Source organism: Bombus huntii, chromosome 8 (assembly GCF_024542735.1).
Source record: "Bombus huntii isolate Logan2020A chromosome 8, iyBomHunt1.1, whole genome shotgun sequence".
In the NCBI taxonomy this organism is placed as follows: Eukaryota; Metazoa; Arthropoda; class Insecta; order Hymenoptera; family Apidae; genus Bombus; species Bombus huntii.
Window position 1 is genome coordinate 5,061,917 of NC_066245.1, and position 19,506 is coordinate 5,081,422.

The following is a 19,506-nucleotide window of genomic DNA, read 5'->3' on the forward strand; positions in this document are numbered from 1 at the left end:
GAAACAAAAAAATAAGCTTGTAAATAATGTTGGGTTGGCAACTAAGCAATGCTTGGCAATACTATTGCACAGACATGAAACGATCGATTAACGTCTAATTGCATATGAGAATTAGCGATTATCATGTCGTTAACAGAGAAATTTGTTTATTCAAAACACCTTAATTCAAAATAACATCAAAAACGTATAAAGTACACATTGAGCAACAAGGGTGTAAAACGAAGAAGATCGTCTTCAATTATCCTTCTTATATCTCTGAGAAGACTCTTCCATAGAACTGAGCCATAATTCTAAATCCTTGGTCAACGCGGGCCGTTGCGCGTTTGGTTCGATTTCAGCGATTATTTCTGTAACTGGAATCTTCAAACCTGTGACAGTTTGTCTGCTAAGAACAACTGCACGTACGAAGTTGTCCGTCAAACTAATGAACTCGTGTTCCAGATAGAAGTGCTTATCTTCCCAATATATTAGCTGCGAAATTAAAACAGGTTTTTCATTTCATGACATTACAATACATATAATTATATGTATATTAATATACAAATTAAGGCTAATTATATTATATTATATTGTATTATATTTTTCTAACCTTCGTGGTAACTTTATAAGGCGTAAAGATGGGAATGGCTCGACGATACCGAGTCGACGAAGCTCCTTGCACTGCACCTCCGCCTCTTTTTGCAATGGCTGCGTAAATTCCACTGCGATCGTAATAGTGGAAACGTGCGAAGTCCAGTTCACGAAGGTATCTGGCATTATTCATGTGCTTCAAAAACAAATCCACATCTTGTGTTGTACATATACCTAGAGAAATGAAGAAAAAATTCAATCTGTTCTCTTTTAATTTTTATCGATAAAAAAACCATCTACATACTTGTCAATCTACTCATTTGAATATATGTATGCAATTTTATATTTTTACATATTACCTAACTACAATGTATATGCTTGTTACACATCATTATTTATTATATCATTATTTTATTATAATCTTTACGAATTACTCGTATCAGTGTTTATTTAATCGGATTTGGCGTTTCGTGTAAGTATAATTATATATATATATATATATATTATATATATATATATATATATATATATATATATATATATATATATATATATATATATATATATATGTAATAATAGGTATATATATGGTATATATATGTAATAATATATATATATAAATATATATTATATATATAAATATATATTATATATATAATTATATATATAATATATAATTATATATATATTATATATAATATATATATTATATAATATATACATAATTATATATGTATATATATACATATATATATATATATAATTTATACGTATTCTGCATAGGCATGAAATAAAGAATATCTGAATTTTCGAGTATGAAAAATGTATGATCAGTCATACTTGAAAAATGCTTGCCTTTAAATTCTTTTAAAATGGTGGGGGTCCCGCTTTACATTCACCAAAGATCAGTCATTGACGCAATTTCCATTGTTTTTATTACACGTCATGATTGTACCTACTGAACACGTGATCGAACGCGCGTGTATCCATGCTTATTGATACATTGCTTTTCATACAAAATACAAATATTTCATCAAATGAATATTATCCCGTATCTTATCTTGTATATTGTAATGGCCAATGAAACACTTATTGTTATATCATCGATTTCACCACAAATCGATACCAATAATAATCCAAAGAAAAATACTAATTACTAAAGGATGTACTTCTAAATAGATCGAATACAAAAATTAAATATAAAGAACAAAATAGTCGCGAAAATACTATCATAACCTATAACTTAGTTATCATAATCCGTAGTAGCATTATAAAACTGTTGAAACTAGGATATATAACCGATGGAAAAGATGTTATGATTATTACCATAGATAGTAGTAGTATCGAAAATCTTCTTTTTCTTCTGTAACAGCCTGCTCGAACCTAACGTAAACAAGATCCTGAGGAAATAATTTACGTCAAAGAGCATGTAGAGAACAAGTAAGATCGTGACGAGGCAGGCGCACACCATTTTTCTATAATGCTTCCGGAAGACGAGACGTGAAAGGAGAACAAACAGCTCTTGACGTTCACAAAGCCACAGTCCAAGCAAGACTGCGTGCGGTTACCATGAAATTCCAAACTGCGAGGTCGCTTCTTACACTGTAACCGGTTCCTCATTCTATGACGTTTCGTTGTAATCGGGACGGTGCTTGCTCGTCGCATGTACGGAAGCATTCCACGCGGTCAAAGACGATAACGAACGCCCAATATTTCGAAGATTATGATATTCTGTCCTCTTTTATTATAGTGATTTTATAATTGTGAACAGATGACAACTCGATGGCTCGTTGTGAGAATTTAATCGATCAATTGTTGATGATCGTAGCAAATGAATAAATAGGTGAGTCAATGAATCAACGATTAATATGATTTAAGAGACTATGCATATATATCAACAATTCTTATATAAACTATATACAAACTGAATTAACTGGTGTGGATGGAAATGAATATTCTTTGGCTGCACTAGTCAGCATAATCTTCATAAAAATGATGCCGCGTTTAATTCAGAAAACCGAGTAGATACGATTTCTAAAAATATATATGCCATTCTTTTTATATATCATTATATCATTGCTCGGACGCATTAGCCGTGAACGTGTGAATGCCTTAACTATTTATGATATGAAAATTAAGTACACAAAGTCGTGAACTTTACGTGAAATATTCAACGCGACATGCATGCATTGCGTGACCTCTTTTTTAAATTACAAAATTTTCGATTCAACTTCCGTTGCCAAATTCTTGTATCGTCAACAATTACTATATCGTTTCGATCGAAATCGTTCTGAACAATAAAGAAGAAAATAATATGTGCTTTCCAACGAAGAAACATTGGCCATCTAAGGAATATTTATTCTTACTCCTGGGTAATGGTATTTTCAACGACATGATCCAACATAGTATTATGTGACAAAAATGACATTATTATCATCTAGAATTATAATAACGTTTTCACGCATAGTACGTGCACAATGCTATTTAGCTGTTAGAGACTCGCTACGTCATCGGCTACTTAATAACCATACTACGGATACCAATTTATTTCGAAATTCAAATGGGATATACTTTATGGATTCACCCATGCAAATGGCGTCGGTAATAAGGATTGTATATAAGGATTTCAACAAATCGATCATATGCGAGCCGCTTACAACTAACTCGCAATTTCGCGGGCATTCTATATATTACTAAAAACATAATAATAACAAGCAAGTGAAATTTATAATAGAATCACAACGAACTGATATATGGCAAACACGGTAACCATATCGATAAGCGAATGTCACAGTCTGAGTGCTCGACAATCGCAGGCGCGCGAATATCCACCATGATTTATGTGAAGGCACCTGTAATACGTTATAGAGGTATAAACATTCGCCGCTTAACGCGCTTGTAAATATATTGTTGTTCTATCTCTACCATCCTGCAGCAAAGCAGCTCCTCGGGAGAATTCTACATTGTTTTCTCGTGGAAATCATTACCGGCGCCAGTCGCTAATTTATATATATATATATTTTTTTTTATATACATACATATATATTTATATATACATACATATATATTTATATACATACGTATATATATATACATGTATAATATATATTATAATAAAAAATGTAAATAACACCACGCGTTTCGCGATTACTTTCAACGGAGAATATTTAACAAACGGTGCTCTCTTTAATTTCGGAAGCTCCTTTGAAGTGGATGTAATCGATCTACAATCTGTGACCTTATCCTTCTAGCAATCCGTTCCACGGTTGCTAGTAAGACTTTTGGTAAATTATTCTCAAAGTCATTGAATTCATTGGCATATCAAACGGTTTGTTAGCAAGTTCCTCCCCACACGCATGAGGAATTTAAACACATCTTGTCCGATAGTCACGTATATACCATTGCCTAGTAAAATAATTTCCGCGTCTCTGTTTGGCCTTTGTACTGTAGATTTCTGTTTCTCATCGATCCGAAAGAGTTTCTTTTTTCTTTGGCATTGGATACATATATACGATTACGCATCCGAATTACGTTGCAAATAACGCTGAGCCAATTTTTAGGTAGACAAGCATCAACTTTTAAGCTGCCCGATCATTCACCTCAATTCTCAACCGAACCATCGGGAATGCAATCGATAAAAGCTTCAAACTTAACTCGTAATTTGTTCACCAAAAAAATTGATTCGACGTTATCACGCGCGTCGTTCGAACAAGAAAGTAACTACTGGAAGATTCCATGAATGCGTTCACGACCAACGAAAGCTGGCATCGATCGAATCTTCGACCTTACACGGTCGTAGTCGAATAGACGGAAGTGGACACGGCGCCATTTGCGGAGGACGCCGTATCCTCCTTTTGTCAGCAATTCGTCGTTGCTGCTGAGCTCTGACGAAGCATCGCCGAAGAAATTTCGTTACTTTCCAACCACCTGGCGACTTCCGGTGGCATCTGCGGTCGGACATGAGGTATCTATAACATGCATGTTAATTAATATATATATTTGCACTCCAGACAAATTATTTAGATTAGTGTAATCAATTGTAATTACTCTTTCAGAGATTTTAGGTTTTCTTATTTATAATGAAGGAGAAACTGAAAATTCGTTAAAAAGTGTAGAAAATTTTACCTGAGTTACACCCGCCTCCACGTTACCGTTTTGCTTGACGCCTCGTTCCATAAGGGAACCGATCACAGCCTCGGCGCTACAATCCAAAAGCCTTTGTCTGCACATCGCGATGGCCCTGACGAATCCGTCGCTGGGAGTGATGAACCGATGTTCCATGAATACGGACTTCTCATCCCAATATATTATCTGCAAGGATACATGCCACGAAAACATCGAATAGTTAAATAGGCAAAGTTACTTGTAACAACCTTATGGGCGCAATTAACTCTTCTCCTTTATAATGGAAAAGTGTAACCGGTTTTGATTTGATATTCCACTTGCACCATGATAAAAGTGATAGCGAGAATACATTTTGGATACAATGCGTCATATGATCATCGGAGTGCATACAAAACTATAGTGGCGAACACTTGGACAGCTTCGACTCTCTAAAATAGTACCAGCAACGATTTGCACACTAAGTGTCAACAAGTTCGTTTCCTTCTCGGTCTTATCGGTTTTCCTAGAAGTTACCGAGAACAAATGTTGATAATCGACCGGATACCGAGATCTCTGTGTCGAAGAATCGTACAAATTTTCTATGGTTTCTCAAGTCGATCAGACAGAGAACAACGAACGTGACTGTGTAATACGATTTTACGTGATCAAACTCACATACCTTAGAAGTTATTTTGTAGATGGACAGAGGTTTCAGGAAGCGGCGATAACGAATGGTCGACGCTCCTTGTACGACACCCGATCCTTGCGAACAGATCTCGCGATAGAGGCTGGTCCTTTCGTAAAAATCCGCCCTGGCGAAATCGATCTCGCGAAGATATCTCGCATTGTTCATGTGATAAAGTAATGTGTCCACGTCCGTTGTCGTGCAAATACCTGCGAAAAGTAAACTAATACAACTAGAAAAGTAAATTAGTACAGCCGCGAGAGTAAATAGAATGAGATAAACGATGATTATTCTTTTATTATGTATGTTTCAAAGACCAAAAGGTTAAAGTTGAAGTTAAATAGCAATTTTCGAAGGTTGGTGTCATGAATTGTATTTGACACACAATTGCGAAACGTACGTTGCGATTTTCCATGACGGTCAAGAGAATTAAAGATGCGTGATTTCAGCCGAATAATAACTAACCGCAATCGCATATCGTGCCTCCGATTAAAAGAATACTCGAGAAAACTTTTCTGATTTAACTAATACGATTAAAAACAATTACTTAGAGGTTTAAGAAGATAAGATGAAAGATATGGAACAGAGAATGATGAAAAAGTTGTTTGAGTCGAGTTGCTGCAAGGACAGATAAATAAAAGATCAGTATTTGCTGGAATATAATAAGCATATTAAGTATCCCGAGAGTTTAATATTCTTTGTTTGTCCCACGTGTCATGTAAGTCTTGATAAAAGTGTATGTTCTTTCGTAGGTAATTTCTGGAATTCAGACCACCGTGTATAGGATGAGAACGCTACTGACAGAAAAGACGCATACTGATAAAACACGTTGCAAAATTTACGTCGTTTACATTTCGATCTGTTGGTCCAGCTTTGTAGAATTTCGCAGCACAGTACTGCACAATCAATACTCGTACGGATTTGCGACACGAGCAACCGACCGGCCAACTGATCGCGCATGGTAGGTCAAGGTTTACGCGAATGAGCCCAAGATAAGTCAGTAAATTGTAAGGATTCTGGACTTACGTAGCCACAAAGATCCATGAAATGCATTTTCATGGAATCTCTATATTCTTAAATAACGTTTCGGTTACGTCCTATCGATAATACTAGCTTGAACGAGGCAGCATTATACACGATTTAACATCGAATCGTTAATCATCGTTATTTCTAATCTCATTCAGGGTTAAGCAGCCAACGTACCGTAAACGGTGGTCTCATCGAGGATATGAACCTTCTTCTTGCAGAAACGTGCAAGGAACACGGTCAAGCACATACGCAAGAAATAGTGAACTTCTACTAGGTTATAGAGCAGCACGATAGCTCCAAATACACCAGCCAACACCCAGCAGGTTATCATCATGATTAAGTTTGCGATTCGCACGTCCTCAAATTCGAACAGGAGTATGATCCCCGCGTGGTCAGGCTTTGGAATTCCTCCACCGTCGGGAAGCCACACTCCACTTTATCGATTCGTCGTCGATTCTGACTGCGTTTCCTGGCTCGCTTCTCGCCGATGAAAAGCCAAGTTGCTCGATTAGCATGTCAAAGGATCGTAGGTGGATCGACGCACCATGACGATCAACCTTAGTTCCAAATATATCGGTACATGCCGGACGACCATTGAACGCATCAAGAGATAATGCAGCCCGTGTCCGGCGTTCTTTTATATACGAAGCACCTCGGACCTGAAATGCCAGAAGCATTACCATTTAAATACTCAGACAAAAAGTATCGAGTGTCACATTTCCATGGAGTGCGTTTCTCATTGTAATCGTGCACATGGAATATTCCACTCGAGTCGTGCTAGGATGCAAATGTTCAATAATAAGAGACAAAAACAAGACAGTGATTTGTTTATCTCCTTCTTGACAACGATCACTCTGCGGAAGAACTCGGCAGGCGAAGCACTTTGTAAACTAACAAAGTAATAAAATGTCCGAAATGTGCACTCACTAATTAATAGTGTAAATATTGGGAATACGCGTTTGGTATGATCACGCGATGCTTTCCTGCCAAGTGGCAGGGGATCGTTGACGAATAAGCAGCACATCAAAAATAGGCATCCGATGAACCGCGCGCGTCTTGCAACGTTGCTGATCGTTGTACGCCGATGAATAAACGGAACGGTGACGAATCGCAACCGTGCAACAACGACACCATGTCGATGTAACGTTTAAACGTAGAATTTCTGGTAGTACGAATATACCGTGGAGACAATTCAAAATTCCCAGCGAAAGCTACTTTCGATACTTTCCCCTTCGAGAGGTTGTACGATTGTCACGCGAAGCACGTTTTCATTGGCCGCGTTCTTCCAAAATATTGTCCCGAAACGTCGGTCTTCTCCGTCGAGATTCGCAATGCGTCATTGCGGTATTGCTTCTTCCGAAATCGAAGGTGTTTTCTCAATTGATGATGGTTCTTCTATATCACAAGATTCTTATTATTCAGATCGGTGTTTAAGCTTCCGACGTTTAAGCGCTCACTAGCTTTCGTATCGATGCTCGCTTCGACCTACCTAGCGGCAGTCTGTCAGGTGGAATCGCCGCGGACGCCCGATGACTGTCCTGTGCCTGACTATTCACGGCAACACGAATCTGCACATGCTTGTCTACTTATACACGCACGCACACAAGGAACACACGTACACAAGTACAGAGCTAAGGAGTATGCGTTCGAGTCGACGACATCTCACAAACTGCTGATCAACGCGTTCCCGGGTTCGATGTCGTCGTCGGCGTCACAGGCGCCGGAACGTCCCTTTCCAGAAGTCGCATCTGCGCCGAGGACTTCCAACCATGATGCTGGTTCCTAGTGGGAGGCGACACCTCGTTGCGCGTTGACGTCAAAATCCTTGGCGCTTTTCTTAATGGCAAACCGAAGTACAAGTGTGTGTTATGCCAGGATGACGCTAATCTTGCCATTTTGAACGCCTCTGCTTTTACAGGGAGTAAAATATAAATTTGAAAATCATAGCGTAAACTGGTTTCTTTGAAACGGTTCTTCTTCACGATTAATTCAAATAGATTGAAATCTTCAATTTTGAAAGCGAAAAGAAATTATAAGGTTCTATATAGTGGATTTTGAAGAAAACAGGTACAAAGTAACAAGGAAATTGTCTGAAATATACAATATCCTTGAACTTTGACAGTCTTACAACTCGCTGATTAAGGAGATAAGCGAGGTTTTCTGATATATTTATTGCTAAATCATATTGATTATATCTATGTAAAAAAAGAACGAAGCGTATCGACGCAATTTTCCCAATATCTATATTAATAAAGTATAATAATTATAGGACACTAAGGGACAAATATAATGCTAAATCATCACGATCTATCTAGAATAATGAATCTTCCTCCTTTTTTTCTCGTTTCTATGAATTAAAAACTCACCTAAAATTTGTTTATTAATATGGCACAAAAGTGTATACAATATAAGTATGTATCGACGTCACCGTCGAATGTAATTATGAATATACTATAATTTATGACATATTAAAATCACGGATAATTCAAACGATGACTTCCACTATGAATCTTCCTTTTGTAGCATTTTATGTTTTATTTACTTTCTTCGTCAAAAGATCACTCCTAAATAGAATTTTTAATCTTTCATATGTAAATCTTTTTCTGCTATTCTTTTTTTTTAGTAAATTTCTTAAGGAATATAAAGAGTTCGTTTCTCTACCTTGTGTGACCTCGTCTTACGAAATCAACGTATGCCAACCATATGTAATTGATACGGGAAAAAGAACAAGCAAAGCTTCGTCAAACGTTGTTTGAAGGCGGGGCATGCACAAGCAATATGATGTTACGTCGAAAAGGTGGTGGTCAGGAAACGCTTTCCTGCTGATGTTTTATGGAAAACGCGTGATCCACGAACGAACAATCACGAAATCGGCACGAATCATGAGCTAATCAATAAATATCTCACGTACGACGTGGGAATTTCAGACGTCGTAAAATTTCTATTAGCCTACCAGAAGCTTCATAGAACCATTACATTACATTCTAAACTATGTTCGCAATGGGACGACGAAAAGCAACTCGTGAAGAAAATAAAGTGTAGTTCTCTTCTTCTTTTGTAATGCCAAGTTAACATATATGTGTATCAAAGCAATTATTATCATGTTTATTCTAAAAAAAATCATTTGTACAATAATGTTCTGTTTGATATTCTGCTTAACGAAAAATATAGAAAAGAATAAATACATGTAATTTTCATGCTATAGTATTCTTCGATTTTCAGATATTACTAGCTAGAAAAAAATTCAGTAACAAATGGTTTATCCCCACTCCCGTACCGAGTTAGAGGTAGATCGTATGGAATAGGGAAAACTGGAACATCAGCTTCTTCTTTTTTGATAGGAAACGTAGTTGATCCAGTCTGTAAAAAGATGATGTATACTTGAAACGTGTATAAAGGATATATAAATAAGAATACGTTTACGTACAACGAAGTGCGGAATAAATATAACGCCTGCTTCGTAATTCAAAATATGATGGGAGTCCTTTCTGACCATTCCCCATGCGGCTTTACTTAAATTAGCACTAGTAAGAACGAACCAAGGAATCTTTTCTAAATTAGGCGAAATTCTTGTGTATGTTTTTATATGAGGTATTGCTTTATCTCTAGCGGTTCGTGTAGCTTTCCACTGGCTGAAATATTTTATATGTACAGTATGTACATATATAAATAGAAATATATAAATAAAAATTAAGAACTTACTACATATAGGATTCTACCCATTCTTGTTTAGAATGTGTTTGAATACTGTATGGCAAACAACAAGATCCAACTTGACAATCAAAACTTTGTTTGTAATTGTTTAAAGATGGATAAATGAACCGAAAGTTCGGACAGCTCTTCAAACCTGGTGGATTTTCCTTTGACATCGAAGATATTATCTCCTTCTGAATCCAACTTTCATAATTAGGACCTAAGCTACCAATACTTGAACTCTGAGCAACTAATGTCCACTGTGGTGCATCAGGAGGTAGTTTTGCATGTTTAGAAAGAACGTGACCTAATTTTCTATAACCCCAATAATCATATTCCACACCTGTGTGTCTCCCAGGAACAGATGCCACAAAGAATACATTTACTGAAGAAAAATTTGCTCTTTTCACAGCAGAAATCCATTCTGTTAAAGCTGGTTGTTCGTATTTGTGCAAGTAACGTTCTAAATCCCTCTTGAATCCTGTTGGTGATTCTCCATCACTGGGGTTTGCAGATTCTGCCAGCAGTGGAAGATGTGGCGATATCCAAACTCTGATCAACAACATTGAAGCAACTGTTTATCGATTAAAACAACTCTTCTTCTTAAAACAAGCACAAAATGACTTCTAAAATTATTTAACCAACCCTTGTGTTCTATTCTCCCAATCATCCGAATATAGATTTGCGGTGGAAACCACAACCCGTATTCCATCATCTTTGTATTTCAGGATCATGACTTTAGTATGATGACAACCAAACTTTGTTGGCATCCACACAGGTATCATAGTGATATTCAAGCTTAATTTTTCTTCATCCACTCTTGTTCCAAATAAAATAGACATATCTGTGCGTTGTCCAGCCAATAAATATTGCAAACATAACCACCCAACATCAACCATAAAATTAATATGCAAACTTTTTACAATTTCCCCTAAACTAATGTCTAAGATCTCAGGAAATGTTATAGAAAATTGTTGATTATATGTTTCTTTTGATTTTTGGATTCTTGTAAGAAATAAGTGATATGGAGCTGATAAGGCATATTTCATACCAAAATTTCCTGGTTCTACCACGGATACTTCAAATCCTTGTTGTTTCATCATTTTAATTGCTCTCTCTCTGACTTCGCTCCTAGATTTTATAGAATTGCATAATTCAAATCTTTCTATCAAAGATGTGCCTTTCGAAACACTAGAACTTTCCATATTTTCTGAACTATTATTTGTATCTTGACCACACTCTTGTACCTGTCTAGTATGATTTAACTTTGATTTCTTCCTTTCCTTATCATTGTCACCAAAGATACTACTATCTCTCTTTTTATCTTGCGAGCTAGATTTATGCATAGATTTTTCAGTTATCTTCAGATTATCCAATTCTTCTTTCATTTTGGAAACTTTTCTCTGATTATCTTTTTCATTAGAAGACATAAAAAGTGCCTCTGCTTCTTCATCCATATTTTTCAACTTATTTTCTCTTCTCTGAATCGTTAGTTGTTTATGTTTTTCCACTTTATCCTTTAAAGTTTCAGAAACTGTTTTTCCGTTAGTGACTTTTGGACTCTCAGCATTTATTTTGGAGTTTGATGCTACGTTTGAAGAACTGCTTCCATCACTATTTCTGTTTTTTCTTAATACAATCTGCAAGATCTTTAATTGGTCTTTCAAAAGACAACGATCAGAACACTCAAAATTAAGTTCCTCGGGAATTCGTATTTCGCCTTCTAACTGATTTACTACAATTTTTTCCACTGAAACAGATCATATGTTTTTCTTCGATCACGGTTGAATACTTAAGATAAGACTGACAAGAAACATATGAAACTTACAGTGTGGATGTGACATCTCGTTGAAATGAATTGGATTCTTGCGATAGCATTTTTCCATGTAAGGGCATTGCTTCTTGACTGAAACTTGCACAAAACAGTGCAACTTTTTAAATTGCACGAAATTAAATCTTAACCTTAAAACCAGTTGATGTATGCTTACCATTGTTCATAAAACTTGTAGCCATTTCGTGATATTATTTAGTTTGCAAAGATGATAGTACGAAGAAGTTATCCTTTAAATGTTATATAAAACAATAACGCGTAATACTATCACAATTTGTTCCGTATCCGACCAACTTCTATTTCAAATTATTGACGAGAACGAGCAGATGGCACTGTAATCGACATGGCGTAAGTGTAGTTCGAATTGAAATTAGTTTCGATCTAAACTTCTTCACGTCGGCCCGTCTTAAAAACGTGGTTTTAAAAACATGTGAAAGTCAACGTAAAACCATATAAATTGTCAACATTACTCACTTAAATTACATTCACTAGTTTATACCAGGATGAGACGACACGAATATTTAGTATTATTTAATTAATCCTCATTGTTAAATAATGATATGCCATATGAACTTCAATGGGCGCCAATTTCATTAATCAAGATGGAAGACATACAACACGATGTACAATATTCAACACAATCGCTGATTGGCAATATTTCATACGATCGATCTGTAATCTGCTGTAAGATATTTCCAAACATCATCGAACAAAGGGATAAGGAACGAGAAAGGTAATTTAATAAACTCATTTAGTATCAATATAAAGTTAAGATATTAATAACATCGATATAAAGTACAACAAAATGAATCGTTGTTGGAAAGCGATTTACATCGGTGCAATTAATACGTCTCAAACGCGACATTGAGAAATAGCATCTTAAATGCGATACGAAATGTTAGAAAGCGAGTCTCAATAAAACGATCGAAGGAAAGCAAGTGGTAAAGGAGAACGAAAGACGTAGTAGGCGGGGGACGATTAACAACGTCTCGACGCGTAACACCGCGTCCTTAACCGATGCAGCGTCGAGCACCAGAGTTAAGTTTCAACGAGGAAACTTACCGACCGCATCTCAGCGGCGCTCGACGCTCGGCGAGCGCCCCTTAGAAACAAATTGCGAAGACGAATTTCCATTTTTCCCAAGAACAATTAATAGCCGCGGAAAGAATCGGGATAGCGGTCTTAAAAATCGGTCCGCTTAATATGTATGCGCATAATTTACAGGGCGCCACTGGTATTGGAATGATTAAATTAAAGTCGCCGCCAGGGGGTGGAATGTTTTTCAACCGACGTCCCGCGCACAAAGATGATTTGTCTGGGGAAAATATTAAACAAAAACACGTCACTGGGGAAGCGTCGAAAAATTTGCATCGTTTGATTAAAAAATGGGAAAGTGGATATTTTAAAAACAGATCACGATAAAAGTAGGTGATCTTCTCAAAAGAAGTTGGACTTTTTCAACAAATGTACTTATATACCTTGTCAAAAGTTCTTCAGATGAATTAACATTTAAACTTCAGTTCTAAACGTATCTATGTGATTAATAACAGCTTCTTTTACTTGAAGATATTAAAGAATAGTATACTTAAAATAATTTGGTACGAAGTACATAGAGCGTACAATTTTATTCAAAAAGATAGTATTTTTATCGAATATCTACCGTATATTGTACAAGCTGTTAAAACACTCTAAATTAGTTGTATACTTTATCAAAGTAAATAGCTTATCCTTCGTTTCGAGTCGCTTACGTTTCGAGACGACGTTCACGGTGATAAATCGAATGAGCGAAATAGGAAACGTTTCCGACGTCAAAATACAAGCAATTCGTTCGTAAGTCACCAGGAAGACGAACAGGCAGCTCGGCGAAATTAACAGCTTGCTCCTTTAGTCGTAATTGTTTCTAGAAACGTTTGCTTCTTGGATTATGGCTCGATCAAGTGGAGAGTAATTGGAAGGCGCTTCGACGTCGAGAAGCCAACACTCACGTCGAATCGATTCCTCGTCGAACATTTTATATTCGTTAGACAGTACATTATTTCCAGTCAATACTTGCATGCGAATATTCTGACTTCTGTCACATGGATTCTTCTGAATATTTTGCGAAATTCTATTCCCAACACGGGAAACAGCACGTTCTTAAAAGCAGTGCAGGTGGAATTAACGAGTGAACGAACGAGGACAAGCTTATTCAGAAAATACGACGACGACTGTCGACCTTTTTTTAGGAGGAAAGAGCCAAGAAAGGAGCGGCAGGATAAGCGAAGATTGGATTATCTACCGTCAGATTCGATAGTTATCAAGTTCCAGTTGAAACTTGTTCACGATTCGTACGGCGCCGTGGCGGTGCAGCGAACTGAAGCTTTTTCCCTTGATTCTCCACTTTCTACTGCAATTTTCGTTTTATATATTTTTATATATTGTAATAGTAAACGGCCATAGGTTTACCAAAAATACACATTCAAAGTAAAGATAGAAAAATAATAGAATAGAATAAAATAAAATACAATAATGTAATAAAGAATGAAATAAAACAGAAATTATACAATAAAGATACAATGAAATAAAAGAAGGACGTGGATAGATATAGAAGTCGAAGCGAAAACCCGAGAAATACCGTCAGTAAGTGTCCGAATAAGAATGAGATTAAATTCTTACAAATTAACCGTTGTAATGAAGTGCTTGAACGCGTGAACGGGAACCGGTTAAAAAATCAACCTTATTCGCAATATCATTGGCGTAGTTACATATTATTGAAACGAGATCGGAAAACTTCAGATTCGTAATTTCACCTTCGTATTGTCACAACTTCGACGCAAATTATTAATCAAATATTTAACAATATTACGTGATAACAAGATACCTTCTCAGGGGTTAATAGCTAGCGAGAAACATCGATATATGTACGTACCCTCGTAAAAAACGCGGTGAAGCGCTAGTCATAGTCTTTATCGTCGGTCGTTCGGTTCTCACGCGCATCATTTTTATCCATTTTCTATTACGTTCGTTGAAAATGGACATCAAGAGACGAAGGGATAGTCTGCTTTAAAACTACCATGAAACACGCATCGAGACACGAACGAGTCTCGCGACGAGTGCGTCGAATGTACTTCGGTACCAATAAATAACAACACAACACCGTCGAATGTCACGCGGCAAAGGCAGGGGCGAACGACGGAGCAACCGAAAAGTGGTATCCGTCAGGCTTGCAGGATGTGGAGAGAGGGGTGGGAGAGACGCCGTGCGTCGAGACGCCTCGGTCCGCTCAGTCACCGCCCAGACCGCGCCGCGAACGATTCATCCGTCGTGACTTTCGCGTGTTCACGCCGGATCTCGTGTCAGTGACTTTCGTTGTCTTTAATTGTCACTTAATCACCGTCTCTGTCTCGCGAATGAATCTTAACTCTCGGTACTCCGATATTGTACGTCTTAGCCACGTGTTGGCGCTTTATCGTCGATTTTCATTCAAAGATTGCGGCTACCGGTGGCCCCGGTTAGAACCGCGTTGATCCAGGCGTCGCGTGACCGTGTGATCTACCCGCGTCGAACAGTGATTCCCTCGCATCGATCACGTGAACTGCAGTGTAAGTTAGAAGTGGTGCCGTGGTGGAGTCGGCTGGAACGCATCCTGCGGAAAGCGGTTTCCTCTGGAGGCACTCAGAAAGCAATCAAGATCCATCGCTGCCCGGAAATGCCAGAAAGTCAAGGTCGCTTTATTTACACCGTTATACTACCGATTCGTCGTTAACAGTCGGTTTCGCGCGAGCCAAACGGAAGTCGCCTCGTGAATCATTCGTTATTTTCGATCGTGTTATTGTACGCTTGTTTACGCGCCCTTCCTATTGTACATTGAGAAACTTTTAAAGTAGTTGGATCGAAAGTCTATGATACGTTTAGTGTATTGGCCGTCGCAGCGACAGATTATCGTTGTTGTATTCTTTTTTTTTTTTTTTTCCTTTTTTCTTTTTTCTCGAAACTCGAGGAACGACGAGGCAACTCTGAATGGTAACGTTGAGACCATAATGAATTGAATTCCACGATACGACGGAACTCGACATGGTACGGAAATTTTAACAAAATTATCATTCAGAGCATGAAAGACGTAGCGATTCGGTAGTGAGAACGTTCCTCTCAACCTCGGTATTGCTTGTCATTTTCGGATCATGCCGATGTCAAGTTTCGAAAACGCGGATACCCTTCATTTAGAATACGCAACAAATTGATGCGAGTTTCAAAAGTTTTAAAGTATAAAATTCGTAAGCAAGATTTATAACGAGAACGAAGTTTTCCGAAAGAAGAGAAAGTTTAAAATCCATCGTTGTTGCAACGTTGCAGTGAAAAGCTGCGCGGGTTTTTACAACACACTTTGTAATTTCGAATCATTTCACCTCGAGAACTCGCGTCTGCTCGTTATCGATAAATCATCGATCACAAACAAAATTTTTAGACAAGTGATACCGTGAATTCTATTTCGCTCGAATAATTTACAAAATATCGAATGAACGATAAGAATGACTGGAGAATATATCGATACTTTCGTCCTACGTTCTTCGGTTTTTCTTCATTTTAAACCTGTTCATTTTACGAACGAAAGTTTGACACGAGGAAGATACAAAAAAGGTCTATCGTGTTGATTGAACTGTTACGGTAAGGGGGATGACGGGCTAAAGTGATCGAATAACTTTAATTAATTTTGACCGGTTAGCAATGAAGTCTTGCCAAGGCTGTCCGGATCGTAGTAACTGCGTGGAAGTTTATAGAGCGTGGAACGATTAATCACGGATATCGAAAGAATACGGTCCATGCATCGAAAAACGATTCGACGAAAGTTTCGTTACTCAAACTGTACTTCAACTGTATACGTCATTGTTTATATGAAAGTGTATCGAAATACGAGCGAAAGGGAATCGTGTTATGCCGCGTGCATGCGAAAATAAATCGTAGTTTCCGATGAAATACCGTCCCAAGTTCCATTCAGTATCGTGTTATCCTCGATCGATTAAAAATATTATTCGCGTTATGGTATAATCGAAAATCCTTGCTCTCCGTGATTATATAATAATTTAATTCGATGTCGACATTTACACAGGCGCCCAAATTTCAAACGTTGTAGAATATCAAGGTACTAATTAATGCAAATTATGCAGAATTAGGTGATCATTTCGTAAACTGATTGCGATAAATCGCAAATCTTTCACTCTATTTCGAATAAATATATGAGGTCATTTTTTAAACGATAAATTATCCGCTCTGTTTGAGACTCATTTCGCGAGATGTATTTCCGTCCTTCTCTTTTTTTTTCGCGATTGCGTTTTTCCGTCGTACATACGTGGATTTATCGAACTGTTTATTTGAATTGGTATTTATCGAACGAACAAAATGGAATTTATATTGGGGCACGTTATACCGCGTTTCTTACTGAACTTGGCCTGTGTTGCACAGTGATGCATCAATCGGTAACGTTACATAGTATAAAAGTTACAAACATGTCACAAATCATAGTTTGTATCCTAGTCTGTTACAATCTTATCATACTAAGTCAAATAAGACAATCGGATCACTCGTAATTTAGAAAATTTACTTGCAAAATTTCATTTATTTTATCAAAAAACTTGCTGATTTACTATCGTGCGAAAAAATTAATTAATTCTTGTAACTTCTTCGACGACTATACGAATTTGTTACGTGAACGAGGAAATTTATTAAGCGATATATCGTAAGAAGAAATGTCACTCGCAGGAAAGTCTTTCAGATGAATTGTGGGATGTGGAGTGGTTCTTTAGTTAAAAAGTTCCAACTTGAAAGTGGCCATTGTAAACGTTGCCATCGAGAAAAGCAAGCAGAAGGAACGCGTTCGATAGAGACACTCGAATCTTCATTCAATGCTCTAAGCGGATCGTTCGATCATTTCATGAATAATCGGTCGTAATGGCAACTAATTTTTGTATAGGCTGCCGATAATTCTCCAGCCATCTGGAGAATCCCGGCATTAAACTGGAGAAACGTTGTGGATAGTTCACGTGAAGTGGCTCTCGATCTTAAGCACGAGGCAACAAAGATCCTTCGATGTTTTTTTCTTCGAAACTTGTATTTCAAATAAAATTAACATTTAATATCATCGAACGGTTGGAGAGAAAGCGAATACCCAGATATTGTTAAGTTATTGTACAAAACAGCAAACAAGTTTGGAGTGAAAGTTTCCCAAATATTTTTCACTGTAAAAATATTTTTACACTGTAAAAGGATTAATATTTTAATATTCTAATACCACAGCGAGAACTTGGTCGGTGTAACGCTTACTCGCAGACTTTTACTGCCTCCAAACGATATTACGATCAACATCGTACTGATTACAAAAATGTTTGTTTACATAGTATGACAGGGCGGACATGAATTATGTGTATTCAACTTTCATAGATCATTCGGTTGTGAGTTATTTTTTGTTGAGAGGAAGAAATGCGAGCACCGGTATTGCGCCATGTGGCAAATTGTTACGTAATCCACGCGGATTCATCCGTTCGTAATCCTACGAAACACAAGAAGCATCTCATCCAAATTCAATTATAAAGTAGCTTTAGATATTTTCTTCCTTTTTTTCCTAAAAACATTTCCACACCGAGAGTAATTTGAACGTAAATGTAAATAACTCTCAATCGACAAAGCAGAAGACGGTAATGCTTTAAAAAGCGTGGATTATATTCGTTTTGTTAAGAAGTACAAGGTTCTCGTTTTAGTACACAGGTTCGAACACCTGAAACCTAGTTACGCTGGTCTTCGCGTGCATTTCTTAATCGACCTGCACGATCTCGAGTTTAACCCGAAGGATCTCTCCATTGTCTGATGAACTACCTCAAAGACGGCACGCCATGAATAAATTCATCTTGGTAATCACCGTCATTGTTTCGCTGTGCTCGGTACAAACAGATCGAGTACACCTACATATCTCTGTTTCCCGGCAGACTTAAATGGTATAATTAATCACGTTAATTTCGACAGTTCTCTCTTCATTCTTTAGACGTCAGGTATTATCGTAGATTTTTAACCAGCTCGAGCTCGTTAAAATTCGAAGCATCGATGAAAGGAGAAGTTGCCACTGAAAATTTTCACAAGAGAAGTCGAGAGGCACGTTGAATGCGATAATGGAATTTTGAAAATGGAAAATGTCGCAGGGAATGACGCACCCAAACTGACATACTCTTGAATCGAAATCAGATGCACTTCAAATCCATCTTACGGAAAAGTGGCCATTTGCATTTGTACCGTACGAAACAGGCCGAACTGTCTCGCGTTGCGGTACCATCGTTCCGATACTTTTCTCCAGCAAATACTTTTCTCTAGCCAGAGTCTAGTATTATAGAGTTTTCAATGGCCTAATTCCATCAGAGGGGAATTTAAGGTTTCGATAGACGTAAGTTTGCGAAGTAATTTCTGCGAAGAAAATCGTAAGACGTTCCCTTAGCCGCACTCGTCGATAATTTCACCGTCATCGTGTCGATAACGACGAACCAGTTTATCGAAACCCTACGTTCCCAATGTATTTTATCTCGGTTTTCCCGGTTTTAGTTTGTTTGAAGCATTACGGCGTAAGTTGAACTTT

General features: G+C 37.4%; 4 protein-coding genes across 14 annotated transcripts in view; 1 reads left to right on the forward strand and 3 right to left on the reverse strand.

Annotated features, from left to right (window-relative positions):
- Positions 1 to 126: 126 nt before the first annotated feature.
- LOC126868582 (protein THEM6) lies at positions 127 to 2,768 on the reverse strand. Its single transcript, XM_050624199.1, has 3 exons — positions 1,897 to 2,768; positions 590 to 804; positions 127 to 471 (listed from the first exon to the last, which is right to left on the reverse strand). Exons 1-3 carry the CDS (start codon positions 2,039 to 2,041, stop codon positions 235 to 237), a joined length of 597 nt encoding a protein of 198 aa, XP_050480156.1. The 5' UTR covers positions 2,042 to 2,768; the 3' UTR covers positions 127 to 234.
- A 139-nt stretch (positions 2,769 to 2,907) lies between these two features.
- On the reverse strand, positions 2,908 to 9,316 carry LOC126868581 (protein THEM6). Its single transcript, XM_050624198.1, has 4 exons — positions 6,563 to 9,316; positions 5,354 to 5,568; positions 4,696 to 4,881; positions 2,908 to 4,538 (listed from the first exon to the last, which is right to left on the reverse strand). The coding sequence occupies exons 1-4, from the start codon at positions 6,720 to 6,722 to the stop codon at positions 4,428 to 4,430; spliced, it is 672 nt and encodes a 223-aa protein (XP_050480155.1). The 5' UTR covers positions 6,723 to 9,316; the 3' UTR covers positions 2,908 to 4,427.
- Positions 9,317 to 9,472: 156 nt separating this feature from the next.
- On the reverse strand, positions 9,473 to 12,247 carry LOC126868572 (probable tyrosyl-DNA phosphodiesterase). 3 transcript variants are annotated; one of them, XM_050624178.1, is made up of 6 exons: positions 12,070 to 12,247; positions 11,910 to 11,987; positions 10,727 to 11,831; positions 10,091 to 10,633; positions 9,816 to 10,020; positions 9,473 to 9,748 (listed from the first exon to the last, which is right to left on the reverse strand). In XM_050624178.1, the coding sequence occupies exons 1-6, from the start codon at positions 12,092 to 12,094 to the stop codon at positions 9,617 to 9,619; spliced, it is 2,088 nt and encodes a 695-aa protein (XP_050480135.1). In that variant the 5' UTR covers positions 12,095 to 12,247; the 3' UTR covers positions 9,473 to 9,616. The 3 variants fall into 3 exon arrangements, with proteins under 3 accessions (XP_050480135.1, XP_050480133.1, XP_050480134.1); XM_050624176.1 differs by having other exon boundaries at positions 11,910 to 11,993; XM_050624177.1 differs by having other exon boundaries at positions 11,910 to 12,012; positions 12,070 to 12,233.
- Positions 12,248 to 12,311: 64 nt separating this feature from the next.
- Positions 12,312 to 19,506, forward strand: part of LOC126868569 (transient receptor potential-gamma protein) — a 99,107-nt gene continuing 91,912 nt past the window's right edge. For 5 of the 9 annotated variants that reach the window (XM_050624170.1, XM_050624161.1, XM_050624163.1 and 2 more), the window contains exon 1: positions 15,634 to 15,968. Coding sequence is in view for 4 of the 9 variants with exons in the window: in XM_050624161.1 (XP_050480118.1) it covers positions 15,966 to 15,968 (3 nt within the window). In the remaining 5 variants the exon portion in view is untranslated. The other 4 variants (XM_050624167.1, XM_050624169.1, XM_050624166.1 and 1 more) reach the window with 2 other exon arrangements.